Source organism: Hemiscyllium ocellatum, chromosome 6 (assembly GCF_020745735.1).
Source record: "Hemiscyllium ocellatum isolate sHemOce1 chromosome 6, sHemOce1.pat.X.cur, whole genome shotgun sequence".
Taxonomy (NCBI): Eukaryota; Metazoa; Chordata; class Chondrichthyes; order Orectolobiformes; family Hemiscylliidae; genus Hemiscyllium; species Hemiscyllium ocellatum.
The window spans coordinates 69,679,840-69,705,816 of NC_083406.1; the positions used below are offsets into that span (position 1 = coordinate 69,679,840).

At 43.6% G+C, this 25,977-nt stretch overlaps 1 protein-coding gene across 1 annotated transcript in view; it reads left to right on the top strand.

Annotated features, from left to right (window-relative positions):
* The window catches only part of LOC132816937 (interleukin-18 receptor accessory protein-like), a 37,874-nt gene extending 13,175 nt beyond the window's left edge, over window positions 1-24,699 (top strand). Inside the window, exons 3-4 of the mRNA XM_060826962.1 lie at window positions 1,508-1,690; window positions 24,101-24,699. Coding sequence (XP_060682945.1) covers window positions 1,508-1,690; window positions 24,101-24,444 — 527 coding nt within the window. The 3' untranslated portion in view covers window positions 24,445-24,699. The remainder of the gene's footprint in view (window positions 1-1,507; window positions 1,691-24,100) is intronic.
* The last annotated feature ends 1,278 nt before the right edge of the window (window positions 24,700-25,977 follow it).

Sequence of the window (25,977 nt, forward strand, 5' to 3'; positions counted from 1 at the left end):
TCGGCATGGCTGGGAGCTAGGACCTGGTGTGGGACTGGAGCTGGGGGTGGGGGCGGGGTTAGGGGCGGGGACAGAGATCGACGTAGGGGCGGGGTTAGACGTGGTGACGGTGCTCGGTGTGGGGGCGGGGTCAAGCGTGGGGGCGGGGTCATTCGTCGTGACGGAAATAAGCGTGGGGGCGGGGTTACGTGTGGTGTCGAAAGTCGGCGTGGGGTCGGGGTTATGCATGGTGACGAAGGTCAGGGAGTGGCTGAATAGGCTAGGGCTGTTTTCCCTGGAGCGTCGGAGACTGAGGGGTGGCCTTATAGAGGGGCATGGATAGGGTAAATAGGCAAGGTCTTTTCCTTGGAGTGGAGGAGTCCAGAACTAGAGTAAGAGGCGAAGATATAAAAGAGATCTAAGGGGCAACTTTTTCACACAGAGGGTGGTACGTGTATGGAATGAGCTGCCAGAGGAAGTGGTGGAGGCTAGTACAATTGCAACATTTAAAAGGCATTTGGATAGGTTTATGAATAGGAAGAGTTTGGAGGGATATGGGCCTGGTGCTGGCAGATGGGACTAGACTGAGTTGGGATATCTGGTCGGCATGGACAGGTTGGACCGAAGGGTCTGTTTCCATGCTGTACATCTCTATGACTCTAATCCAAACATATTAATTTAAAAATAGGTTTTGATACTTTGTCAGATTAATTTTACTATATGAGAAAATAATACATTATAGTTTTCAATAATATTTAATTTGCTATCATTTGAACTTCAGAGTATTTGTCATGTGCTAATTTGTACTTTCCAAAAGTTAGCACACTTTTGATAACTCTTCTCATGTTGAAACATTCAGTTTATTGCTTGTTGTTGTAAATAATTAATGTATAAGAAATAGAAAAATGAGTAATCCAGGAAAGGAGGGAGAACTGATGAAATAACCATGAAGGTTTCGATAAACTTTCGAGGATGACTTTAAAATTAACAGAAGATTGCAACTTTCTCCTGCACAATTATTTAAATGACTAATTATTAATGACTGTGTAGTCTCAGAAATGAGAATACTTCTTAAATTTCATCCTGTTGCATTAACTCACATATGAACAAATTGGAACATCTTGAACTTAATGTTATCCTTGTCACTGCTAAGAAGGGGAATGGGTTTTGCTTTTACTCACCAAGAGGATGAAACAGGATTTAACTCTTGTGCAGCTATGTGGAATCAATAAGCATTATAAGACAACTGCTAACCAAATTCCTTAAGTAGATGAAATGAATGTTAATTATTTCACAGGTATAATATTGCCTGTTTTGCATGCTCTGCCTATGTTGAATTTATCCTCCACTACATCTAAAATTTCACATGTAATTTAAACAAATGAATCTTGTTCAAATTTACTACTTTTCCATTTAAATAGCTTCAGAATGTATTAAAACTGGCTGAAAGATAGTAAGCTCCATTCTTTTTGTTTTATTCCCCCTCATCACCGACTGTCTTCCTCTGCCACAAATTACTTGTGACCAGATGGGAAAGAATTTGATGCCTTTGTTTCATATGCAAACACCTCTTCCTTGGGGGAGGATGATGAGAGCAACAGTTACATCATTACAGAGGAGAAATTTGCCCTGGAGCTTCTTCCGAATGTGTTAGAGAAGCAGCATGGATATAAACTGTGCCTTTTTGAGAGAGACATACTGCCGGGAGGGGGTGAGTGCTCTTTGGATTTACTTGATTAATTTAACACACCTTGTTGTGTTTGTTTTACACTGTATATATTGTGAGGATTGACACATAAAAGCCTCGCTATTGTATGAAACTGAAGGAACGGTTAATTCTATTCTCACCTCCCTCAATTCTATTTGATGAACATCTCCATATAAAGTAGGAAATCATTAACATCACTTTAACGAATATTGAGATCCCTACACAGCCAACAACTCCAAAAATGAATCTATTAACCTCTAAAGTGCAGAAAATTCACCTTCCTATCGACAGACATTTAAGTACTACATTAAATTGCTGTAGAGTAACTAAAATGTTAACATTTCCAACAGGAAATCTTTTAGATTTTTATAGTTTGCCAAATGTTCCCTGAACTTTAGATCATTATCATTTGGATTCCTTTTTGGATAAGTTAATTCAGATGAGTTGCTAGCATCATTGCATGAGATCAAAGCATTTTATTAAGATACAGACAGACACAATTTACTAGTCAGGAGAATGGGACATATGCTATTTCAGAATGTCCTTGCTTTAATGTGCTCCACTATGCATATAGTTATGAGTACCTTTCAGTGAAATACGTCAAATGTACTACTGAAAAAGACACATTTTGTTGAAATTTTTGCAGGACAATTTGCAATAGAAGGAGAGAAAATCAAAGACTTCTTATTTATACATGGGATGTGGATATCACTGGCTAGGCCTGTATTTATTTGCTTTGCCTTAATTGCCCTGGAGAAACTGGTTACCAGCTGCTTTCTTAAACTGCTGCATTCCATGGATAGGCACATCAACAGTGCTACGAGCAAGGGAATTCCAGGATTTTGGCTTGGTGGTAATGAAGGACAACAATATACTTTCAAGTCATGAAGTTGTGTTGCTTGATGGGGAAGTTGCATGTATTTGCTACCCTTTAGCCTTTTAGTTGCTAAAGGTGATGGATTCATAAAGTGACGTCTGAGGAAACTTAGTGAGTTACTGCAGTGCATGTTGCAGATAGCACAAGCTGTGGTCTCTGTACTTTGGTGGTGAAATTGATTGAAGGTTATTGATAGGGTGCTAATCAAATGGATTACTTTATCTTGAATGGTGTTGAGCTTTCTGAGTGTTGCTGGAGTTGCACCCATCCAAACTGAGTATACAGTATTCCTTCACAATCCTGATTTGTGTCATTTAAATGGTGGACAGGCATTGAGGAGACCGGATGCAAGTTACTCACTTCAGAATTCCCAGTTTCTGGCATTTCCTTATAACCACAGAATTTATCCATGTTTATTCAGCCAGTTGCTGGTCAATGGTAAACCCCAGAATGTTGATAGTTGGGTATTCAGCTATGAATGATGTTGAATGCCCTTAACAGGCTTTGTATATAAATTAATCAATTGGAAAAGGTGAGTGATTTACTATAGGTGGTTAGTAGATGAAAAAAGTACCGCAGGCGAGTTTTGATGGTAAAGAAAGCTTTCAGTTATGTTTAAAAGTATTTCTGGATATTAAAAAAATGCCATTAAATGACAAAGAGCAACGGTCAGATGTTGTCTTGTTGGAGATAGTCATTGCTTGGGATTTGTGTGGGGTCAATATTATTTGCCTGTTATCAGACCAAGCCTGAACATTTTTCAGGTCTTACCGTGTGCAGCGTAGGTTTTAATTCCTAATTTCCTTACTCTGTTGGGTTCACTTTGAACATCAGAGCGTGTACAATTTTGCTTTATTGTAGCATGGTACTCTAGAAAATGCTGCATAAATGGTACAGGCAGTCTTCAAGTTGTGAACGGGTTCCATTCTCGAGTCCACTTGCAAGTCAATTTGTATGCAAGTCAGAACACAATGCAAAATAATGTAAAATAATCAATTGTAAGTACAGTAAGCATTTGTATGTTGGATCTTTTAGAGCATTCGTACGTTGGACATCCTTAAATTGGGGAGATCTTAAAATATCACAGTGCAATACATCTACCATGTTCAGTTGGCCTTTCACCTTTATAAAGACTTCTGTTTATTTTCCCTGTACCAAGGCTTATCTCTCATTTTAATGAACCTTGGGCCACAAGACAGCCTGCTCATTGCTGCTCAAATAGGCTATTTCCTGACAATTTTTGTGACATCCAATCAACCATACAATATTCACACACCATGATCCTACAGTCAACTACATTTTTATTTGTTGACAAATGGTCGATTATTACTCTGACATACTGATTTAGTTTTACCAGGACTTGACCCGGACTTGTGTCACGAGTTTACTCTATTGCTTACTGAGTTAAAATTTGGAGATGCCGGTGTCCGAGTGGGGTGTACAAAGTTAAAAATCGCACAAAACCAGGTTATAGTCCAACCGGTTCGATTGGAAGCGCTAGCTTTCAGAGTGCTGTCACAACCACCTGATGAAGGAGCAGTGCTCCGAAAGCTAGTGCTTACTGAGTTGTAACACTTAACTTAATCACACATATCCCCTCAAAAAACATAAAGCTTAAGTCACCAACTGACAGATCTTTCAATAGGGCAGGTTTCATACTTTTTTTCTCATTTCAGCCTATTTACTACCTACAGTGGACATGGACTGTTTCAATATCTGAGGGGCAGCAAATGGTGTTAAACGTTGTGCAATCATCCCTGCTTTTGGCCTTATGATGAAAAGATGGTCATTGATGAAGTAGCTGAAGATGTTTGGGTGTAGGTCACTAGCTTTAGCAACTCTTGCAGAAACCTTGTGGACGTGAGATGACTGACTTACAGCAATCATGACCATCTTCTTCTGCGCTAGTTATGATTCACATTGACTTCAGTTTTGCTTGAGCTCCTTCATGCCACACTTAGTTGAGTATTGCCTTGGTGTCAAGGGCAATCAGTCTCATCTCTAGAATTCAACTTTTTTGTCCATGTTTGGCCGTAATGAGGTCAGGAGTTGGGTGGTCCCTTGTCAACAATGCTATTAAGCAGTACTAGCAAAGCAATTCTCAGTGAACACTTTATTGCTTTGCTAGTACTGCTTGATAGCATTGGTGACAACACTTTCTATTGTTTTACTGATGACCAAAAGTAGACAGTTCTGGATTTATCCTGCTTTTTGTGTACAGGACATACCTTGGCAATTTTCCACATTGTCAGATAAATGCCAGTGTTGTAACTGGAACAGCTTCGCTAGGGGAGCAGCAGGTTTTGGAATGCAAATATTCAGCACTAAAGCTGGAATCCTGTCAGGGTCTACAGCCTCTGCAGGATCCAATGCCCCCAGCTATTTCTTGATATTGCATGGAATGAATCAGGGGCCAGAGACTGGTATCTGTGATGTTGGCAATCTATGGTGGAAATCTTCTAGGAGGAAGTGAAGACTGCAGACGCTGGAGATCAGAGCTGAAAATGTGTTGCTGGAAAAGCGCAGCAGGTCAGGCAGCATCCAAGGAGCAGGAGAATCGACGTTTCAGGCATGAGCCCTTCTTCAGGAATGAGGAGACTGTGCCAAGCAGGCTAAGATAAAAGGTGGGAGGGTGGGGGGGGACTTGGGGAAGGGATGTTGGAAATGCGATAGGTGGAAGGAGGTTAAGGTGAGGGTGATAGGCCGGAGTGAGGGTGGGGGCGGAGAGGTCAGGAAGGCAATTACAGGTTAGGAAGGTGGTGCTGAGTTCAAGGGTTGGGACTGAGACAAGGTGGGTGGAGGGGAAATGAGGAAACTGGAGAAATCTGAGTTCATCCCTTGTGATTGAAGGGTTCCTAGGCGAAAGATGAGGCGCTCTTCTTCCAGCCGTCATGTTGCTATGGTCTGGTGATGGAGGAGTCCAAGGACCTGCATGTCCTTGGTGGAGTGGGAGGGGGAGTTGAAGTGTTGAGCCACGGGGTGGTTGGGTTGGTTGGTGCGGGTGTCCCAGAGGTGTTCTCTGAAACATTCTGCAAGTAGGCGGCCTGTCTCCCCAATACAGAGGAGGCCACATCGGGTGCAGCGGATGCAGTAAATGATGTGTGTTGAGGTGCAGGTGAATTTGAGGCGGATATGGAAGGATCCCTTGGGGCCTTGGAGGGAAGTAACGGGGGAGGTGTGGGCACACGTTTTGCATTTCTTGAGGTTGCAGGGGAAGGTGCCGGGAGTGGAGGTTGGGTTGGTGGGGGGTGTGGATCTGACGAGGGCGTCACAGAGGGAGTGGTCTTTTCGGAACACTGATAGGGGAGGGGAGGGAAATATATCCCTGGTAGTGGGGTCTGTTTGGAGCTGGTGGAAATGACGACGGGTGATATGATGTATATGGAGGTTGGTGGAGTGGTGGGTGAGGACCAGTGGGGTTCTGTCCTGGTGGCGATTGGAGGGGTGGGGCTCATGGGCGGAGGAGCGGGAAGTGGCGGAATCTGAGATGCATCAGCCACTCAGCACTACTGGATGATGATGAATGCAAAAGCTTCAGTCTTATCATTTGCACTGATGTGCTGGGCTCCCCATTATTGAGGGTGGGATAATTGTAGAGACTCCAACTCCTGTTACATATGTAATTATTCATTACCATATATATAAAAGATTATATATGGCAGGACTCCAGACCTTTGACCTGATCCATTGGTTGTGGAATTGCTTATCTCAGTCCATTGCTTGCTCTGTTTTGCTATTTGCCATGTAAGTAGTCCCATATTATAACTTAACTGGGTTGGCACCTAATATTTACACATGCCTGGTACTGCTCCCAGCATGCCCTCATGCACTCTTTGCTGAACCAGGATTGAGCTCTTGGCTTGATGATAATAGCAGAGTGGAGTATCTGCTAGGCATGAGTTCACAGACTATGGTCAAATACAATTCAGCTGCTGCCAATGGCCCACAATGCCTCATGAATGCCAGATTTTGAGTTGCTAGACCTGTTGGGGTGGGGGCATGAGGGGTGGTAAATGGGTGGTGGAATGTGTTTGGATGTAATCAGCAGAAAGCAATCTTACTGATGTTTTTTGTTTCAGTTGATCTTGAGTCAACACTAAGAACTCCTAGGGCAAACTGCTTTTGACCATGTACCACTGTGTTACCTACCATAAAGGATTTGGCATTGCTCGTTGGAAAGGTCATGTCCATAGATGGTAATTGTCATATCATGGACACTGTTGGATGAGTATGATTACATCTGACTGTTGTTTGTCTAGTCTGTGGAATAGCTCTCCCAGTTTTAAAGCTAGCTTCCAGATATTGGTAAGGAGGGTTTTGTAGTTTTGACAGAGCTGTGTTTGTTGTGTTCACTCCAGTACTGAGGTTGATTTTAGGTCAGTCCAGTTTCATTCCTTTGTAGTCACTTCATACAACCGTGTGACTTGATGGGCCCTTGAGGAGGCCAGATGAAGCATTGTCGTGGGTCTTGGGTCACTTATCCGTAAAGGCAGGTAAACATTGCACACTTCCTGCCTAAAGGGCGTGAGTAAATCAAATGGGTTTTTACAATGATTGATTATTGTTACATGGACACTATTTGATTTCCACGTTTTATCAGATTCAAATTTCATCACCTGCATTGTGAGAAGGTCAAACACATGTCCACAGAACATAGATTGGGTCAGTGGATTACTGGCCAGTAACAATACCACTATCCCATTGTCTTTCCCAAACATATCCACAAAAAAGGGGAACAATATGTTTATGTTGTGTGTGAAGAGACGGTTTGTCAGATGGCAAGTGGACTGTGATTGTTGGAGTTGCATCCATGCAGAATGTACCAGTTAGACAATGACTGACAGTTAACTACCACGCTTTATTTAAATTTAAAAAGGCAGATTGTCTCATTGATCCACTATGAGATCCTGAGGATGGCTTTTACCTTTCTGTTCAGTTGAAACAGACGCAGCCTGTTTCTATGATCTGAAAAGATCAGGGCCTTGTTCATTAATATATTTAGCTTCTAGTACATGCAAGTGCATTACAATGTGCATTGGGCTAGCAGTCTTCACTTGGTTATCAATATAATTCTTAGCAAGTCAGCTGACAATTTAAGATCAGTTTGGAGAGTGGTGCAGTTGTGTGTATGGAAAATGCTTACTTTGGAAACAGAAAGAACACAAAATTAGCAGACAGCGACTCTATGGTTCATTCCTAAAGGCTATGCCTTGACCAATTAGAGTCAACCTACCAGGTTTAAATTGAATCAAAATAGATAAGCAGGAGGCTGGAAGAACACAGCAAGCCTGACAGCATCAGGAGATGCAGAAGTCGACATTTTGGGTGTAACCCTCCTTTAGGTCTGAAGGTGGGTGTGGGGGGAGCTGCAGATAAAAGGGGGTGTATGGGGGAAGAGTGAATTGGGGATAACTGAAGACCGGCAGAGGGTATGACTGTTCGGTCAATGGGAGGAATGAATCTGGTAGGTGGCAGGGAGTAGCGGAAGGGAGTGGGAGGGGCTGGGAAGGGTATCGGGGATTGGGAGAGAGGATATTTGAAATTGGAGAACTCAATGTTGAGTCCTCTGGGCTGTAGGGTGCCCAGGCGGAAGGTAAGGTGTTGTTCTTGCAATAGGAGCTGTGGTTTGTTTGGCAATGGAGGAGGCCAAGGATGGTCATATCAGAAAGGGAGTGGTTGGGCAAATTAAAATGGTGATGACTGGGACGTCCGGTCGGCCCCTGCAGACCCGGCTGAGTTGCTCTGTGAGCCATTCCCTAAGTTTACGTTTGATCTCCCTGATGTAGCAAAGACCACACTGGGAGCACCTGATGTAGTAAGCTAGGTTGCAAGAGAATTAGGTGAATCTCTAACTTACCTGGAAGGACTGTTTGGGGCCCTGGATGGTGGTGAGGGGAGTGATGTACTGGCAGGTTTTGCATCTTTTCTAGTTGCAGGAGAAGGTACCTGGGGTTTTGGTGATGAGTTCTGCCTGGCCTGCTGTGCTTTGACCAGCAACACATTTGTAGCATGAACCAAGGACTGTCAGAGGAACAACAAAAGGCTGAGAGGGATAGGGAGGGGAAGATATTCTTGGTGGTGGGTCTATTTGGAGTTGGCAGAAGTGTTTGAGAATGAAGCTTTAGATGCGGAGACTGGTGGGGTGGTAGTTGAGGACAAGGGGGACTCTGTCGTTATTGTGTTGGCAGGAGGGATTTTAGAGCGGTGGAATGGGGAATGGAGGTGGTGAAGTAGAGGGCTGTCTGGATGATGGAGGGAGGAAAAGCACGCTTTTCAAAATAGGTGTTCATCTGGGATGCTTGGGAGTGGAATGTCTCCTCGTCTGAGCAGATGCAGCAGAGCGAAGATGGAGGAATTGGGAAAATGGGATGGAGTTCTTGCCAGATACTGGGTGTAGGAGGTGTAGTCCAGGTAGTTATGGGAGTCCATAGGTTTGTAGTCGATGTCTGTCTGGTGAATGTCACCGGAGATGAAAATGGTGAGGTCAAGAAAGGGGAGGGAGGTGTTGGAGATGGACGAAGTGAATTTGAGGGCAGGGTGGAAATTGTCGGTGAAGTCGATGAACTGCTTCAGTTCAGCCTGGGTACAGGATGCTGCACTGATGCAGTCATCAATGTAACCGTGGAAGAGTTGGGGCACAGTGCCTGTGGAGCAAAGCTTGACAGTTAACTGTCATCATATAACTAGTGCATTTCCATGGCAAAGCTGATGCTAATAACAGTCCACTTATCAACCTATCAACACTTTTTCCTCATACAGTACGAATACTTTGTTCCTCTTTACATTAGTATTGCTTGAGAATCGCCCTTATTAGTACAAGACCAAAAGCTTCAGCAAACGTGTTTTTTTCAGCAATACTCAAGTTCTGCACTGTAACCTTGAACCATGTTGTGTAACCCTAGGTACTCGCAGTATGATAAATAGCATTGTTTAACTGTGTGCAAAGCTGGAGACAGTAGATCCTGAGAGGTTAAGAATTTGAGCTTTCAGTTCTGAATCCTGAAGATTAGTATTCAGAAGCCAGTTTATTTGCAGCATTGAGTCTTACTGTCATCTTCTTTTCCACCTATGCACTCCACCTTCCCCCCTCCAACCTATCACCTTCATCCCCTCCCCCACTCACCTATTGTACTCTATGCTACTTTCTCCCCACCCCCGCCCTCCTCTCACTTATCTCTCCACCCTTCAGGCTCTCTGCCTTTATTCCTGATGAAGGGCTTTTGCCCGAAACGTCATTTTACTGCTCCTCGGATGCTGCCTGAACTGCTGTGCTCCTCCAGCACCACTAATTCAGAATCTTACTCTCATATACTAGTTACAGAAGCACAGTCACAGATCTTTGTGTATTTATAACTCATCTGTCTGTCATCGTGAAAGTAAACTAAATAAAAGTCCCTTTGAGTGAACTCTACCAGCCGATTTTAAGGGTTTCTGGGGTCGTTCAAAAGCTGGAAATTCCTGAGACTATGAGTTTCTAGCTGATGAAATGAGTGAGTATTTTCTCCTGCTTGAACGGGTGTTTAATTTGCATGTGACCACAGCACATCCTGTTTTGGAAGAGTGAATTTCACACTCTGGGTGGAATCTTATAATTCAGGGCTTTGAGTGACTTGGGCTATGACAAAATCTGTGCTGAAATTGGACCAGTCAGGTGAAACCAATCTTAATATTAGGAGCACATGCTCCAACTTTTATCCTTTTCACAAAGGCATGGTGAGTTGGCCAATTACGAGGGAATTATTGCTTGTTTGATACTTTGTTCAAACCACAATATGCCTCATTAATATGCAGCTTTCTGTCTTACCAAAATCTCCCAAAATTCTAGATGTTGAGAAAACCTGAAATGGAACTCAGCGTGGATAGCTGCCTAATTCAGCTCACTGTTGCCAGTGAGGACCTCCATGTTAGATGCCAGGCACCAATGTCTTAGGGTTTGTTCCATGGGTACTGGCCACATGCATCCCATGTCCTCTGACATTGAACTAACGTTATGTGCTAGCCTCTAAGAACTTCCATGGTGCATCTCCGATCCACTTACAGTATGTTTTTGCACTTGTTGCAATCTGGGCTGACCCGGCAGTTCATATTGTAAATAGAAACTCTGAGACTCAGCCCTCAGCTCATGGACTGGACCAGGCTGTACCTCTGGGCTTTTTGCTCACTGTCATAGCACTCACTCACTCAGCCTGCCTGAATGCTCACAACATCCTTTTCCTTTTTGCCCCTCAGTCAGAGATACCAGGCTCACTGTACTCTTGTAATGTCTTGCCATTCAGCACAAACACAAGGACATCAGGTTTGTCATGTTTGTCAGCAGGTCTCAGTCAAGTATTTTCATTTCAAACCTGAAAACTGTGTCGTGTTGTTACAGGTGTGGTGCTTCTTACACTAGTATTAAAGCGTTCTGAGGCAATTTGTTTTTATCGTAAAGGATGGTCATGGGAGAAAGGTGGCCTCTCATTATTTAAGGCATTAAACACTCATAAAAGTTTACATGATTACATTTCAAGAGATCTGTTCCACACTGGCATGGTGATTAATGTAAATCTATTCATGGAAACTCTTTAAGGGAGTTTTGAGATTTGTAGCTCAGGCTGAGGTTCTGGATGTAGGTTTGCTCACTGAGCTGGAAAGTTCATTTTTAGAAGTTTCGTCACCGTACTAGGTTAAATCTTAACGAAGCTTCATCCAAACGCTCACTGAAGATGTTACCTAGTATGGTGACGAAACATCTGAAAATGAACCTTCCAGCTCAGTGAGAAAACCTACATCTAGAACTCTATAAGGGATTTTTTATGTTTGCCAACATTTATAGAAGTCAGTGAAATTGGCATTGACATTTACAAACTTTTAATAGTATAGTATCACTGAAGCCCAGTGGCATAGCTATTACTAAAGGTTGATGCAATTTGGCGATCCTGTGTGTTACCTAATTTACAGGATAGTATCATATTTGTTTCAAGTATTGCATGGAATATAATGTGAATGATAGGGGTTAAGTGCACTGATTTGGGAATAATTAGGAACCGCACATTGCATTCAATATGTCTCTAGTTGATCCAAGGTATGATTCGTGATTACAGCATGACTGTGTGCATCTACGTCCTGTAAGTGTACAGTATATAAAGGCATTAGAGTCAAGAGTAGAGGGAATTAAAGTAATTATTGCCAAATCAATATTTTGTCCTTCGTGGTACAAGCAGCATCTCTCATATTTCCAGGGGAAAGCCCAAGGATAGGTTGAATGGGTTGAGATTCCATATATTTGGATCCCACAACAATTTCCCTCCATGTCAATCTCCCATTAACCTGAATATATGCTGAGTCCACAATTACATTATGCCTCATGATACATTCTGCTCGGGAATTCAGCTACTTTGCAAATTATGCAGAACTTGCATTATGTAACACACCTTTGTAAAGAGACTCAGGAAAGTTCCATTATTTTGTTTTTTTGAACTGAACTGTTGCATTTCTTTTGTTCCTGTGCAAACCTATTCTGTCTCATGAAGAGGAGTTACACATATACCTTTTAACATCAAGGACAATTGGAGCAAACTTTACACGTGATTTATATTTTACCACAGATAAAGCAAAAGATGAGTAAGAGAATACAACTGTAAACTCTGTTATATTGTCTGGAAATCAATGGGCAGTATTGTATGACTCTAATTATTATATCAACAGTGGGTGGCACTGTGCCTCGCAGTGCCACAGACCTGGGTTCAATTCCCACCTCAGGCGACTGACTGTGTGGAGTTTGCATGTTCTCCCTTTGTCTGTGTGGGTTTCCACTGGGTGCTCTGGTTTCCTCCCACAGTCAGAAAGATGTGCAGGCCAGGTGAATTGGCTGTGCTAAATTGTCCATAGTGTTAGGTGAAGGGGTAAATGTAAGTGTATGGGTGGGTTTTGGGTTGGCGTGGACTTGTTGGGCTGAAGGGCCTGTTTCCTCATTGTAAGTAATCTCATCTGAAAAAAGTTATCTTTGATCTGCATTTACACTCTGGTGAGGAGGAAAAGCCTACTCCTTTGGCTATAGGATGGCCCTTGTTTGCATGTGAATTTTAAGCAGCCTGACTTGACAGTTACTTTTTCTGGTCATGCCATTATAAGATTGAGTTATTTTCCAACAATTAGTAATTCTGATTTGATTAAGCAAGTGAGTGATAAAATTATGTTCTGTTTGATTGTAGTTAGTTGTAAGACAGCTTCTGTAAGGAAGAAAGCCTATGGCAAAGTCAAAGTTACGCTCATGGATTTATGGATGTTTTATTGGCTTGAGAACGATTTGAAGTGAAATGCTAAATATAAACCAAAATAACTGCAGATGCTGGAAATCAGACACATAAACAAAAGTTGCTGGAGAAGCTCAGCAGATCAGGCAGAATCTGTGAAGAGAAATCAGAGTTAACATTTTGGGTCCAGTGACCCCTCCCCAGAAGGGTCATTCATAGCTGGGAAAATGTTGTTTTTATGCAGACGATAGGGTGGGGGGAGGGGCTGAGGAGTAAACGATAGGTGGAGGTAGAGCCCAAAGAAAGAGAAGAACACTGGACAGAAAAAGGAATGGATAATCACTAATAATGGGGACTGTTAGTAGCTAACCAAGGGCTTTGTGTAATAACAGACCGTATAACCATCCTGGTTGGGGATGGACGTGCAAAGGGATTGCACATCCATGGGAAAGAGAAGGCTGCTGAAGCCCGCAAACTGGAAACTCTGAAAGTGGTGTGGAATGTCAGGAATCAAGGACGTAAGTGGGCAGGAACTGGGCAAAGGGAGAAAGAAACTGAGTTGAGGTTGGACGAGATGGGTTCTGTGGGGCAGGAGCAGATAGAAACAATGGGTCTGCTTGGGCAGACCTGTTTGTGGATAATGGGAAGGAGGGTAGAAGGAGATAGGACATTGCGTGGGTTTCTTCCGGGTGCTCCGGTTTCCTCCCACAATCCAAAGATGTGCAGATTAGATGAATTGGCGATGCTACGTTGTCCATAGTGTTCAGAGTTATGTAAATTAAATGCATTAATCAGGGATAAATATAGGATAATAGGGTAGGGAAATGAGTCTAGGTGGGTTACTCTTTGGAGGGTCGGTGTGGACTTGTTGGGCCGAAGGGCCTCTTTCCACACTGTGGGGATTCTATGAATCTATAAGTCAAAGAGGAGAGCCTTCTCCTAGCAGTACATCAAGTGCAGCCTCTAATACCAGTGGAGGAGTTTGGAGACAGTTACTCTGCTGTTCAGGGTAGATAGCAATAGCACATTCTTCAGATAGGGCTCAATGGTTAGCACTGCTGCCTCACAGTGTCAGGGACCCAGGTTCGTTTCCAGCCTTGGGTGACTGCCTGTGTGGAGTTCACACATTCTTCCCATGTCTGCGTGGGTTTTTTCCAGGTGCTTTGGTTTCCTCCCACAATCCAAAGATGTGCAGGTTAAGTGAGTTGGCCATGCTAAATTGCCAATAGTGTTCAGGGATTTGTAGGCCAGGTGAATTAGGCAGGGGAAATGTAGAGTAATAGGATAGGGGTATGGGTCTAGATGGGATACTCTTCAGAGGTTTGATGTGGGTGTATTGGGCCAAATGGCCTGTTTCCACTCTGAAGGGATTCTATGATTCTATGATAAGGAGTGAGGAACTGAATGTCAAGTAACCCATCACCTGTCTTGACTCTTTCTGTTTTACTGTGGGCTGTTTTCTTCCCCTCAGATGACAGAAAGGCAGGTATTAGGGAGATGAAAGTTAGTGGTACAGCTGCTAGGATTGTTGTTGGCAGGAGGTGTCCCTAGTGAGTGATTTGGCAGTGCAGATGGTCTGCATAGGTAGTGCTGGCGGGTGTTGGGATGGGTGAGAGTAAGTGAGGGAAGATGCTGCAGAAAATAGTGGGAAAGGAGAATCATGAGCCTTGGGTTGAGATGGGTACAGTAGCAGAGATAGAGCAACTGAGATTTCAGAGAGAAGATGGTTGCACCTATGTAAGCAGTCAATGACCTTCTTCCTATAGTATCGCAAATGGCTGAGTGCTTTGGGTAGCAATTATGGAACAGATTGGCACAACCTGGTGTCATTGTGCTCACTGCAGGTCCTGAGAGAAGGAAAAGCCCAGTATGTGTAACACATTGTCCAGCTGGACGTCCAGGTCAATTCCAGCAAAACTGGGGTGAAGTTCCCTGTTGTTGAAAAATGTGGCGCTGGAAATGTGGTTTCGGCCATAAGCGTTTCTTCCTGAAATATGCCCGAAACGTCGATTCTCCTGCTTCTCGGATGCTGCCTGGCCTGCTGTGTTTTCCAGCACCACATTTTTCAACTCTGGTCTCCAGCATCTGCAGCCCTCACTTTCTCCTGAAGTTTCCCCATTGTCCAAATCCAAAGTAAATCTTGGGAAACATGGAGGGCATCTCTGGGTTGATGGTACTTGTCAGAATGCACAATTGGCATTTGAAGATGGTACAGGTGCAAGGGATATCGGGAACTTTGGGAGATCCGCTGAGTGGTGATTTACTCTGGGAGCAGCATGCAGTAAAATGGGGCCAGAATTGGACACGAGGGATTCCATTGGGTTAGGTGGGTAGTTAATGAGGTGTATTTGGTAGGATACCACAAGCACATGCACTTAGTCTTATGTTGGAATTGTCCCCAACAGACTTACTACACCTGATTGTAGCCAATAAAAACCACTGTTATTCTGAAAAAGAAAGCTAGTCATTGTCAGAATGTAAGGCTCCAAAATTAATATGGATTTCATAAACAGTAGACCATTGGTTTTATGCTATATAAGAATGAAAATTTTCGTGTGCTTATCATTTTATGGGCGGCACGGTGGCACAGTGGTTAGCACTGCTGTCTCACAGCACCTGAGACCCGGGTTCAATTCCCGACTCAGGCGACTGACTGTGTGGAGTTTGCACGTTCTCCCCATGTCTGCGTGGGTTTCCTCCGGGTGCTCCGGTTTCCTCCCACAGTCCAAAGATGTGCGGGTTAGGTGAATTGGCCATGCTAAATTGCCCATAGTGTTAGTTAGGTAAGGGGTAAATGTAGGGGTATGGGTGGGTTGCGCTTTGGCGGGTCGGTGTGGACTTGTTGGGCCGAAGGGCCTGTTTCCACACTGTAGGGAATCTAATCTAATCTAATCTAAAAAATTTTGTCAGCAACTGGATTTTAGGTTTACATATATCACAAAGCATTTTCACTTGAGAAAAAGTCCCCAGGACATTTACAACTAGCTGCAGACGCCTGGAGGAAGAACACCTCATCTTCCGCCTCAGAACACTTCAACCCCAGGACATCAATGTGGACTGCAACAGTTTCCTCATTTCCCCTTCCCCCACCTCACCCTTGTTCCAAACTTCCAGCTCAGCACTGTCCCCATGACTTGTCCTACCTGCCTATCTTCTTTTCCACCTATCTACTCCACCCTCCTCCCTGACCTATCACCTTAATCCCCTCCCCCACTCACCTATTGTACTCTATGCTACTTTCTCCCCACCCCCACCGTCCTCTAGCTTATCTCTCCATGCTTCAGGCTCTCTGCCTTTATTCCTGATGAAGGGCTTTTGCCCGTATGTCGATTTTACTGCTCCCTGGATGCTGCCTGAACTGCTGTGCTCTTCAAGCACCACTAATCTGTAGTCTGTACTGTTTGTCCTGTTCGGGACCAAACTCTGCTGATTTAAAGGTGGTCCGGAGTCCGTGTGGGATGAGTTGGTTACGGAGGCAGGCACTGAGGAAGCAAATGTGGCTGTGGTAGCGAGTTTGTTTCAGGACATGGTTGAAGAGCTTCAGGGCAGAGAAAATGACCTAATCCAGAATCTGGTTTCCAGCATCTGCAGTCATTGTTTTTACCCTAGTTCATTTTAACCCTACTGCGAATCCTCTTGCAAGATGCCTGCCTTGAAGAAGTTTTCCCCCTCTCTGTACAAGAATCTCAGGGAGTCCCTCTCCCACTGCAACTCCCAGATCATTTCCTCTGCCCTGAAGCTCTTCAACCATGTCCTGAAACAAACTCGTTACCACAGCCATATTTGCTTCCTCCGTGCCTGCCTCTGTAACCAACTCATACCACACGGACTCCAGGCCACCTTTAAACCAGCAGGGTTCAGACCCGAACAGGACAAACAGTACAGACTACAGATTCAAAAACACCAGCAACGGTTCTCCTTCAAGATCCTCCGCTCCATGCTCGCAGCAATGCGCCGGCACCTAACCTCTCTACAGTCAGCCCTGCCTCAGCTGAGGGCCACACTCTCTCAGAATTGCAAAGGACCCACTCTGTACTACATCCTCAGGAGAATTCATACTCTCAACAAACAGTATTTCAACTCCATCTCAAACATCAAAAACTGCAAGTACAACAAACTTTTATCTACCCACCTCCATAACCAGCACTCCTCAAACATTCCAGAAGATTCCCCTGGCCTCTGGAACTGCTTGGACACCATTATTCATGCGGCTGGTGCAGCTGCCACCCCCCACGCTGATTGATGATGTAACTTCCGCCCCCATAATGGCCACTCCCACAGCCACTTCCACCCCTCACAATTCCTCATGCATCAGGCGTGACATCACTTCCGCCCCTCACATTATCGCTGATGTCACACGCTCAGTGACTTCCGCCACCCCTACTGCCGTGTCTGCCACCACTTCCATCCCCACCAACGCCACTCACCTGCATTCTGCTGACACGACCCCCACAGATCCCACGGTCACCATTCCCGGCCCCCAGAACCCTGAGGGGAACACCACCCCTGTTCATGACTCCACCCACATTCCCCCCACCATCACATCCACCCCAGTTACTGGCTTTGCCCCCACTCCCAGCTCCACACCCACACCAGATCCCAGCTCCCAGTCCTGCTGAGTTTTCACCATCCCTCCAGACCTTCCCCTCACTGAGGACGAACGATCAGTCCTCAGCAAAGGACTCACCTTCACACCCCCTCCATCCACGCATCAATGTATTTAACGCATGCCATGACGTCGAACACATCTTCCGCCGCCTCCGACCTTACTTTCACAATCACGACTCCCGTCCACCTTCCGAGGACCCCTTCACCCACCTCTAACACACTGCATCCACCTGGACACCCCACGCTGGCCTATTACCTGCCCTCGACCTCTTCATTTCCAACTGCCGCCGGGACATTAACTGCCTCAACCTGTCTACCCTCCTTCCCCACTCCAACCTCTCACCCTCACAACGCGCAGCCCTCCAATCCCTCTGCTCCAATCCCAACCTCACCATCAAGCCAGCAGATAAAGGGGGCGCAGTGGTAGTCTGGCACACTGACCTCTACACTGCTGAAGCCAAACGCGAACTCGAGGACACCTCTTCCTACCGCCCCCTCGACCATGACCCCACTCCCCATCGCCAAACCATCATCTCCCAGACCATACAGAACCTTATCTCCTCAAGAGATCTCCCACCCACAGCTTCCAACCTCATAGCCCGGGAACCCCGCACTGCCCGGTTCTATCTCCTTCCCAAGATCCACAAGCCTGACCACTCTGGCTGACCCATTGTCTCAGCATGCTCCTGCCCCACGGAACTCATTTCTACCTACCTCGACACTGTCCTATCCTCCCTAGTCCAGGAACTCCACACATACGTTCGAGACACCACCCACGACCTCCACCTCGTCCAAGACTTCTGTTTCCCTGGCCCCCAATGCCTCATCTTCACCATGGCCATCCAATCCCTCTACACCTCCATCCGCCATGATTAGGACCTTCAAGCCCTCCTTTTTTTCCTCTCCTGACATCCCCAACAGTACCCTTCCACTGAGATTCTCATTTGTTTGGCCGAACTGGTCCACACCCTTAACAATTTCTCCTTCGAATCCTCCCACTTCCTCCAGACCAAAGGGGTAGCCATAGGCACATGTATGGGCCCCAGTTATGCCTGTCTCTTTGTTGGCTAAATAGAACAGTCGATCTTCCGTAATTACACCGTCACCACACCCCACCTCTTCCTCTGCTACATTGATGATTGCATTGGCGCCACCTCGTGCTCCTGCGAGGACGTTGAACAATTCATCAACTTCCACCCTGACCTTAAATTTATCTGGACCATCTCTGACACCTCCCTCCCCTTCCCGGTCCTCTCCATCTCCATTAATGATGACCGACTTGACACTGACATTTTTTTACAAACCCACCGACTCCCACAGCTACCTGGATTACACCTCTTCCCACCCTACCTCTTGCAAAAATGCAATCCCATATTCCCAATTCCTCTGCCTCCACCGTATATGATCCCAGGAGGACCAGTTCCACCACAGAACACATCAGATGGCCTCCTTCTTTAGAGACCGCAATTTCCCTTCCAACGTGGTTAAAGATGCCCTCCAACGCATCTCGTCCACATCCTGCACCTCCGCCCTCAGACCCCACCCCTCCAACTGTAACAAGGACAGAACGCCCCTGGTGCTCACCTTCCACCCTACCAACCTTTGCATTATCCAAATCATCCACCGACATTTCCGCCACCTCTAAAAAGACTCCACCACCAGGGATATATTTCCCTCCTCACCCCTTTCCGCCTTCCGCAAAGACCATTCCCTCTGTGAATACCTGGTCAGGTCCACGCCCCCATACAACCCACCCTCCCATCCTAACAACTTCCCCTGCCACCGCAGGAATTGCAAAACCTGTGCACACACCTCCTCCCTCATCTCCATCCAAGGCCCTAAAGGAGCCTTCCACATCCATCAAAGTTTTACCTGCACATCCACCAATGTCATTTATTGTATCCATTGCTCCCGATGCGGTCTCCTCTACATTGGGGAGACTGGACGCCTCCTCGCAGAGCGCTTTAGGGAACATCTCCGGGACACCCGCACCAATCAACCACACCGCCCTGTGGCCCAACATTTCAACTCCCCCTCCCACTCTGCCGAGGACATGCAGGTCCTGGGCCTCCTTCACCGCCAGTCCCTCACCAGAAGATGAGGAAGAACGCCTCATTTTCTGCCTTGGAACATTTCAACCCCAGGGCATCAATGTGGACTTCAACAGTTTACTCATTTCCCCTTCCCCCACCTCACCCTAGTTCCAAACTTCCAGCTCAGCACTGTTCCCATGACTTGTCCTACCTGGCTATCTTCTTTTCCACCTATCCACTTCACCCTCCTCCCTGACCTATCACCTTCATCCCCTCCCCCACTCACCTATTGTTCTCTATGCTATTTTCTCCCCACCCCAACCCTCCTCTAGCTTATCTATCCACCCTTCAGGCTCTCTGCCTTTAATCCTGATGAAGGGCTTTTGCCCGTATCGTCGATTTTACTGCTCTTCGGATGCTGCCCAAACTGCTGTGCTCTTCCAGCATCATTCATCCAGAATCCGGTTTCCAGCATCTGCAGTCATTGTTTTTACCTGCATTAGTAGTGTAGCTTAACGTGCATTAAATAAAGCTCAAATCAAAATTTTGGATTTCAGTGTGAAAACAACTCAGTTCCTAATAATTTTTAATATTATTTGGAAGACGTATTTACCTAATATGTGATTGCAGTTCCACTAGGATTAGTACCAGGAATTGTTATATGGATATTAAATGAAAACAACAAATTCTGAATTCTAACATAAAATCAGAGATGGTGGAAATATGTAGACCAATTGGGAAATAGAGAAAAATACATGCTATAAGATTTTGGCATCACATTGTGATAGTTTCAAACAGCAGAAACATTTGGTATGGGGACTTTGCACAATTTCCTCCGAAACATTAATGTAATCTATGTGCAGTTGAACACAAAATATAGGTGCATTGTACCCACTGGAGTACCTGTTCTTTTGTGTTCATTCAAAAAGTCCATTTACCCCCAAAGAAATCTTCACTCACAAAGAAGTCCTTTCAAAGTTGGAATGGTGAGTTTCTGCTGATTTCACATAACATTATTGATCAATACTTAGATCGAGGAACAGTTAACTAAATACTGATCATGTTCTGTTTCTCTTGCTGCTGCTACAAACACTTTAAATTACTTGCAATTCAGTTTAAATTGTTAAAAAATTTAGTAGAGTAGAAAATGCTGGTGGGGATTCAATTGACTGCATGTCACAGTCTTACCTCTACCAAGGAGGGATCAAAACTGTCAATTGAAACCAAGTAAAAGGTAAGGTCAAAAGCATTAAATCAATCAGTTGAAGAACGTTCTGCTAATGTCTTGTTCCATGACTAATTATGCTGCTTGATTAGGGTGCTTCATGTGAGATTTTACATTATGGTTTATGTTAATAGCTTTGCAGAGAAACCGAAATGTAACCTCGTTTTCTCGCAACTGGCATTCGGGAGATTCTGGGAGCATTTTGTTGATTTTGTGCCAAATGGAACCTGCACACATTTTGGACCATTAACTCTATGCTGGTTGCCAAAGCCATTTAGACCATTCTGGAGAAATGCCGGAGGGCTCATGTTCAATGTAATCATAATAATAAGTTTACTGTTTACTGTGAAAGTCTCATTAAGTCCTTTTTTATTCGTCACAAGCACAGTGTTTAGGGTCAATGGTACAAAGCTGTGATTAGAAATATTAGATGTACTCAGCAATATTTATGGAGAAACAAAGTTAAAATTTCAGATCAGTGACCTTTCTTCAGAACTGAGACTTACGAATTTAAGCTCGAGATTGAAGAGGGAAAAGGCAAAAATATGAAAGAAAGAACAAAGAGGAAGATCTGCAATTAGACAGATGACATCAGAGAACTGAAATAAAACAGAGCACAATAGTACAAAGCAAAAGGATATACTTACACAACAATTTAGAAGCAAAAGATTGACCTTGAGGAAGCATATACGGTTACAGCAGCAAAATGGGACTGTGGAAATTGGTTAGCTCAGTTGGTGGATGGCTGGTTTGCAATGCAGAGTCACACCAAGAGCACAGGCTCAACTCGTACACTGGTTGAAGTCACAATGAAGGTCTTGCCCTCTTGACCTTGTCCCATGCCTGAGGTTGGGTTGACCCTCAGATACACCACTATCAGTCATTTCTCCCTAATAAGAGAGCAGCTATATGGCGCTTTGGGACAATGACAACTGTTATAATACCGTGAACCATATATTGTTACTGTGCAGAAGAAGACCATTCAGCTCATCATGTCTACACTGGCTCCCTGAGCAATTGGCTTAGTGCCAATCTCCTGCCTTTTTCCCTGTAACCTTGCATGATGTTTCTTTTTAAATAATCATTTAATGCCCTTTGAACGCTGTGACCACATTTCCAAGGAGTGTTTTCCAGACCCTAACTACTCACTACGTGAGAACGCATTTTTCTCACCTCACATTTGTTTCTTTCCACAACACTAAATCTTTGCCTTGTGTTTCTAAATCCATATTTGAGTGAGAACTATTTCTTCCTATGTACTCTATCCTGATCCCTTGTGATTTTGAAAATTTCCATCAAATCTCCTCTCCAAGGAAAGAGTTCCAAGTTATCCAATATTACCTCATAAGATAAATTTCTCATCCCTGAAACCATTCTCATAACTCTCTTCTGCACTCTCTCCAACACATTCACATCCTTCCGAAAGTGTGTCACCCACATTAATACTGCAGTTAAAAAGTAAGTTCAACATAAGTTCAGCTTACCTTCTTGCTTTTGCCTCTATTATTGAAAACCATAATACTGTATGCTTCTTTAACTGCTGTCTCAATCTGTTCTGCCATCTTTAACAAACAGGTGTCTATGCTCCTGCACATCATTTAGAATAGTATCCTACATCAGCATTCCTGCTAATTTTATTTTCATCTGCAGCATTAACTTCCAATTGATGTAACCCTCAGAGCAGCCACGCAACTTTAGAGGAAATCTTGGCCCTTATTTGATACTGTCTCGCCATCTTCTTTGTCACAAAATGTTGTACCTATGAGCATTTGTGAAATTACAAATGTCTGGTGGGAGCAATGTTTCAGCAATTTCCCTCATCTTAAACTATTATCTGAATATGCTTGTGGGTGGCACGGTGGCACAGTGGTGCCTCACAGCACCAGAGACCTGGGTTCAATTCCTGTCTCAGGTGACTGTCAGTGTGGAGTTTGCATATTCTCTGTGGGTCTGCTTCGGTTTCCTCCCACAATCCAAAAATGTGCAGGTTAAGTGAATTGGCCATGCTAAATTGCCTGTAGTATTAGGTGAAGGGGTAAATGTAGGGGGGTGGGTCGGTGTGGACTTGTTGGGCTGAAGGGCCAGTTTCCCCACTGTAAGTAATCTAAAATATTCATTGCACAGTTAATCCTCAGAATTGCTAACGAGATTATCATGGACTAAATTATTACATGTGTATGATCTTAAAATCCAAATAATAAAGTAGAAATGGAAACATGCAGCTTTTGCTGTAGTAAGTTAAAATTAACTCTGGAACTACAAATCACTTAAGAAGCTAAACAGCCCTGATTTATTGCTAATATGATCCAGGTAGGGAAGGTGGATTCAATCTTCAATTGTATGAACAGATAAGAAGAATATAAAAAACAGTTCTTAATGTAAATCAATGCTTAGAATTCATTCTTGTTTGCTGTACTACGTTTAACCTTACTTAAAGTGAATTAAATCTCTTTTTGTATTATTATTTAAACTACTTGTTTTGTGATGCTTTCTTTTTATTTTGTGTACATCGAATTTAAGTTTATTGACTTATAGAGTCATAGAGATGTACAGCACATAGAGATGTACGGAAACAGACCCTTCAGTCCAACTCGTCCATGCCGACCAGATATTCCAACCCAATCTAGTCCCATTTGCCAGCACTTGGCCCTAATCCCTCTTAACCCTTCCTATTAATTTACCCATCCAGGTGCCTTTTAAATGTTGCAATTGTACCAGCCTCCACCACTTCCTCTGGCAGCTCATTCCATACATACACCACCGTCTGTGTGAAAATGTTGCCACTTAGGTCCCTTTTGTATCTTTCCCCTCTCATCCTAAACCAATGCCCTTTAGCTCTGGATTCCCCAACCCCAAGGGAAAGACTTTGTCTATTTACCCTATCCATGCCCCTCATGATTTTATAATTTTAACTTGGACAATAATGCCTACTCATGCAGTATATTTGCATATAGCAGAAACAACAGGTGTGCAAAGTGACATCTTGTGTTGTTTTTGAAGTGAATTATTCCAATAGGAAGGTAACTACTAATCCTTAGCTATGTTGCTCCTATCAATGGTATGTTTAAAGTTGAAAATTATAGTTCAGAAGACACACTAGGTGACTATAAATCTTCAGTTTGTTATGAACATGAAATAAGCTGGGAGAAAAGCCTGAGTGATGTCAGCTCTTTGGTTCTTCAGTGAAAAATAGTGATGGAACTCATCTGTGGAGTTATCTTCTTCTTTTAATCTGCCTTAGCATTACACAGCAACATTGTGACGATTAAACAGAATCTTATGTGAGCCAGGCTCCACCTAAGTTTAATCAATGTTTATTCTCTTCTGTTAAAGATTAAAAGAAAAGATGCGTATACTGTAGTCAAGAATTATGTAAACTTTACATTGTCGTATATGAAATAGTTATATGTTTAATTGATTCTTTTCTTTCTGCAGTTTACACAGAAGATGTTATTTCATGTATAAAAAGAAGCAGGAGAGTAATAATAGTCCTCAGCCCAAATTATATTGCCCGGAATGATTCAAGGATTTTTGAACTGCAGACAGGAGTCAGCAGCATGCTTGATAATTATAAAACCAAAGTGATTTTGATAAAATTCCACTCTCTACCTGACAGAGTGGATCTGCCTGAAAATGTTAAAAAAGCCATCACAGTGTTACCAGAGATAACGTGGAAAGGAAAGAAATCTTTCCCCCCATCCTCAAATTTCTGGAAGATGCTCAGATACCATATGCCAGTGAAGAAGAATAATATTGTCACAAGTCAAAGCTTCAACTGAAACCTGTTGCCTAACTGACAGACGTGGACCTCACTGCAGTCTACAAAAGCTGAAAGACCTGTGGATGCTGTCAATCAGAAACAAAACAGAAATTGCTGAAAAAGTTCAGCGGGTCTGGCAGCATCTGTGGAGAGACATCGGAGTTAATGTTTTGGGTTGAGTGACCCTTCCTCAGAACTGAAATTTTTGCCTCACTGTAGGATGTCTGCTGTATTTCCATTTAATTGTATTCTGGAAAATATCTTGTCAAATGCATAAGGAATATGCAAACTCAGTCTTGTTTTTATTGCATTAAACATCACAATATCATTTGTGGCTCAGCTTTTGGTAAAGTAGTGTGGTAGTGATGTTGCTGACTTGGTGCTTCAGAGAGCTGGACTTAATCTGGTGGTTTCAATTTAGACCTGATCATGGGTGTCAGGGAGTTGAAATTCAATTAATGAATGAAAATCTAGCATGGAAAACTTGTATCTGTAATTATGAACCTGAATTGTATTAAACCCTGATGTCCTTTAATGGAGGAGATCAGTTGTCTTCAATGTGGACTATTTTTGACTTCAGATTCATAGCAATTTGACTCACCATTGGCTGACTTCTGAAAAAACCATTCAGTTGTATTCAAAAAAGCAGTTCACCTCTATCTTCTCAAGGGCAATTAGGGATGAGCAATAAATGTTGGCCTAGCCAGCACCATCCACATCCCATGGAGTAAGAGTTTAAAAATTGGGTGGTGTTTGTGCCCCTGAGTCAGATGTTTGTGGGTTCAATTTCCATTCCGGATACCCAAGGACCAAACTCTAGTTAGGTTGACACTCCCAGGTAATTGCTGAGTGAGTTCTACACTGTTAGATATGCTGACCGTTGGATCACATGCTAAAATTAAATCTTACTTGCTTAGTCAGATGTACCAAAACATCCCATAAATCAAAGAGTGTGGCACTGGAAAAGAACACCCAGTCAGGCAGCATCCAAGGAGTACTCCTCGCTTGCTGCCTGACCTGCTGTGCTTTTCCAGCACCACACTCTTCGACTCTGATCTCCAGCATCTACAGTCCTCACTTTCTCCAAAACATCCCATAAGGCTCTTTCAAAGCCAGGGAGTTATCCCAGTTTTCCTGGTCAATGTTTCTCTTTCAACTGAAATCACTAAAACAGGTTATATGATCAATATCATGTTACTGTGTTTTCTACATTAACATAGTGACCGTATTTGACAAGCGCAGTCCTAAGCTCTAAAGTGCTTTGGGGTGTCTTGAATGTTCTGAACAGTGCTACATTTTTTCAAGACTTTCAGTTTGTAATATGTGTTTATAATTAATTTATAATTTACTGTTATAATTAACAAATTAGAATACATTAAAATGTTTTCTGTATACTATTGCTGTATTTCTGTATTCATTCTAAACTTGCTGTGATATTTTGAATGTATTTATTTTTGATGATGTTTTTCTTGAAGCATGAGTAATTTGATAAAATTGTGTTATGCAAAGTAAGTAAGTTGCTCATTAAAAGGATATAGTCTCAGGTGATTAC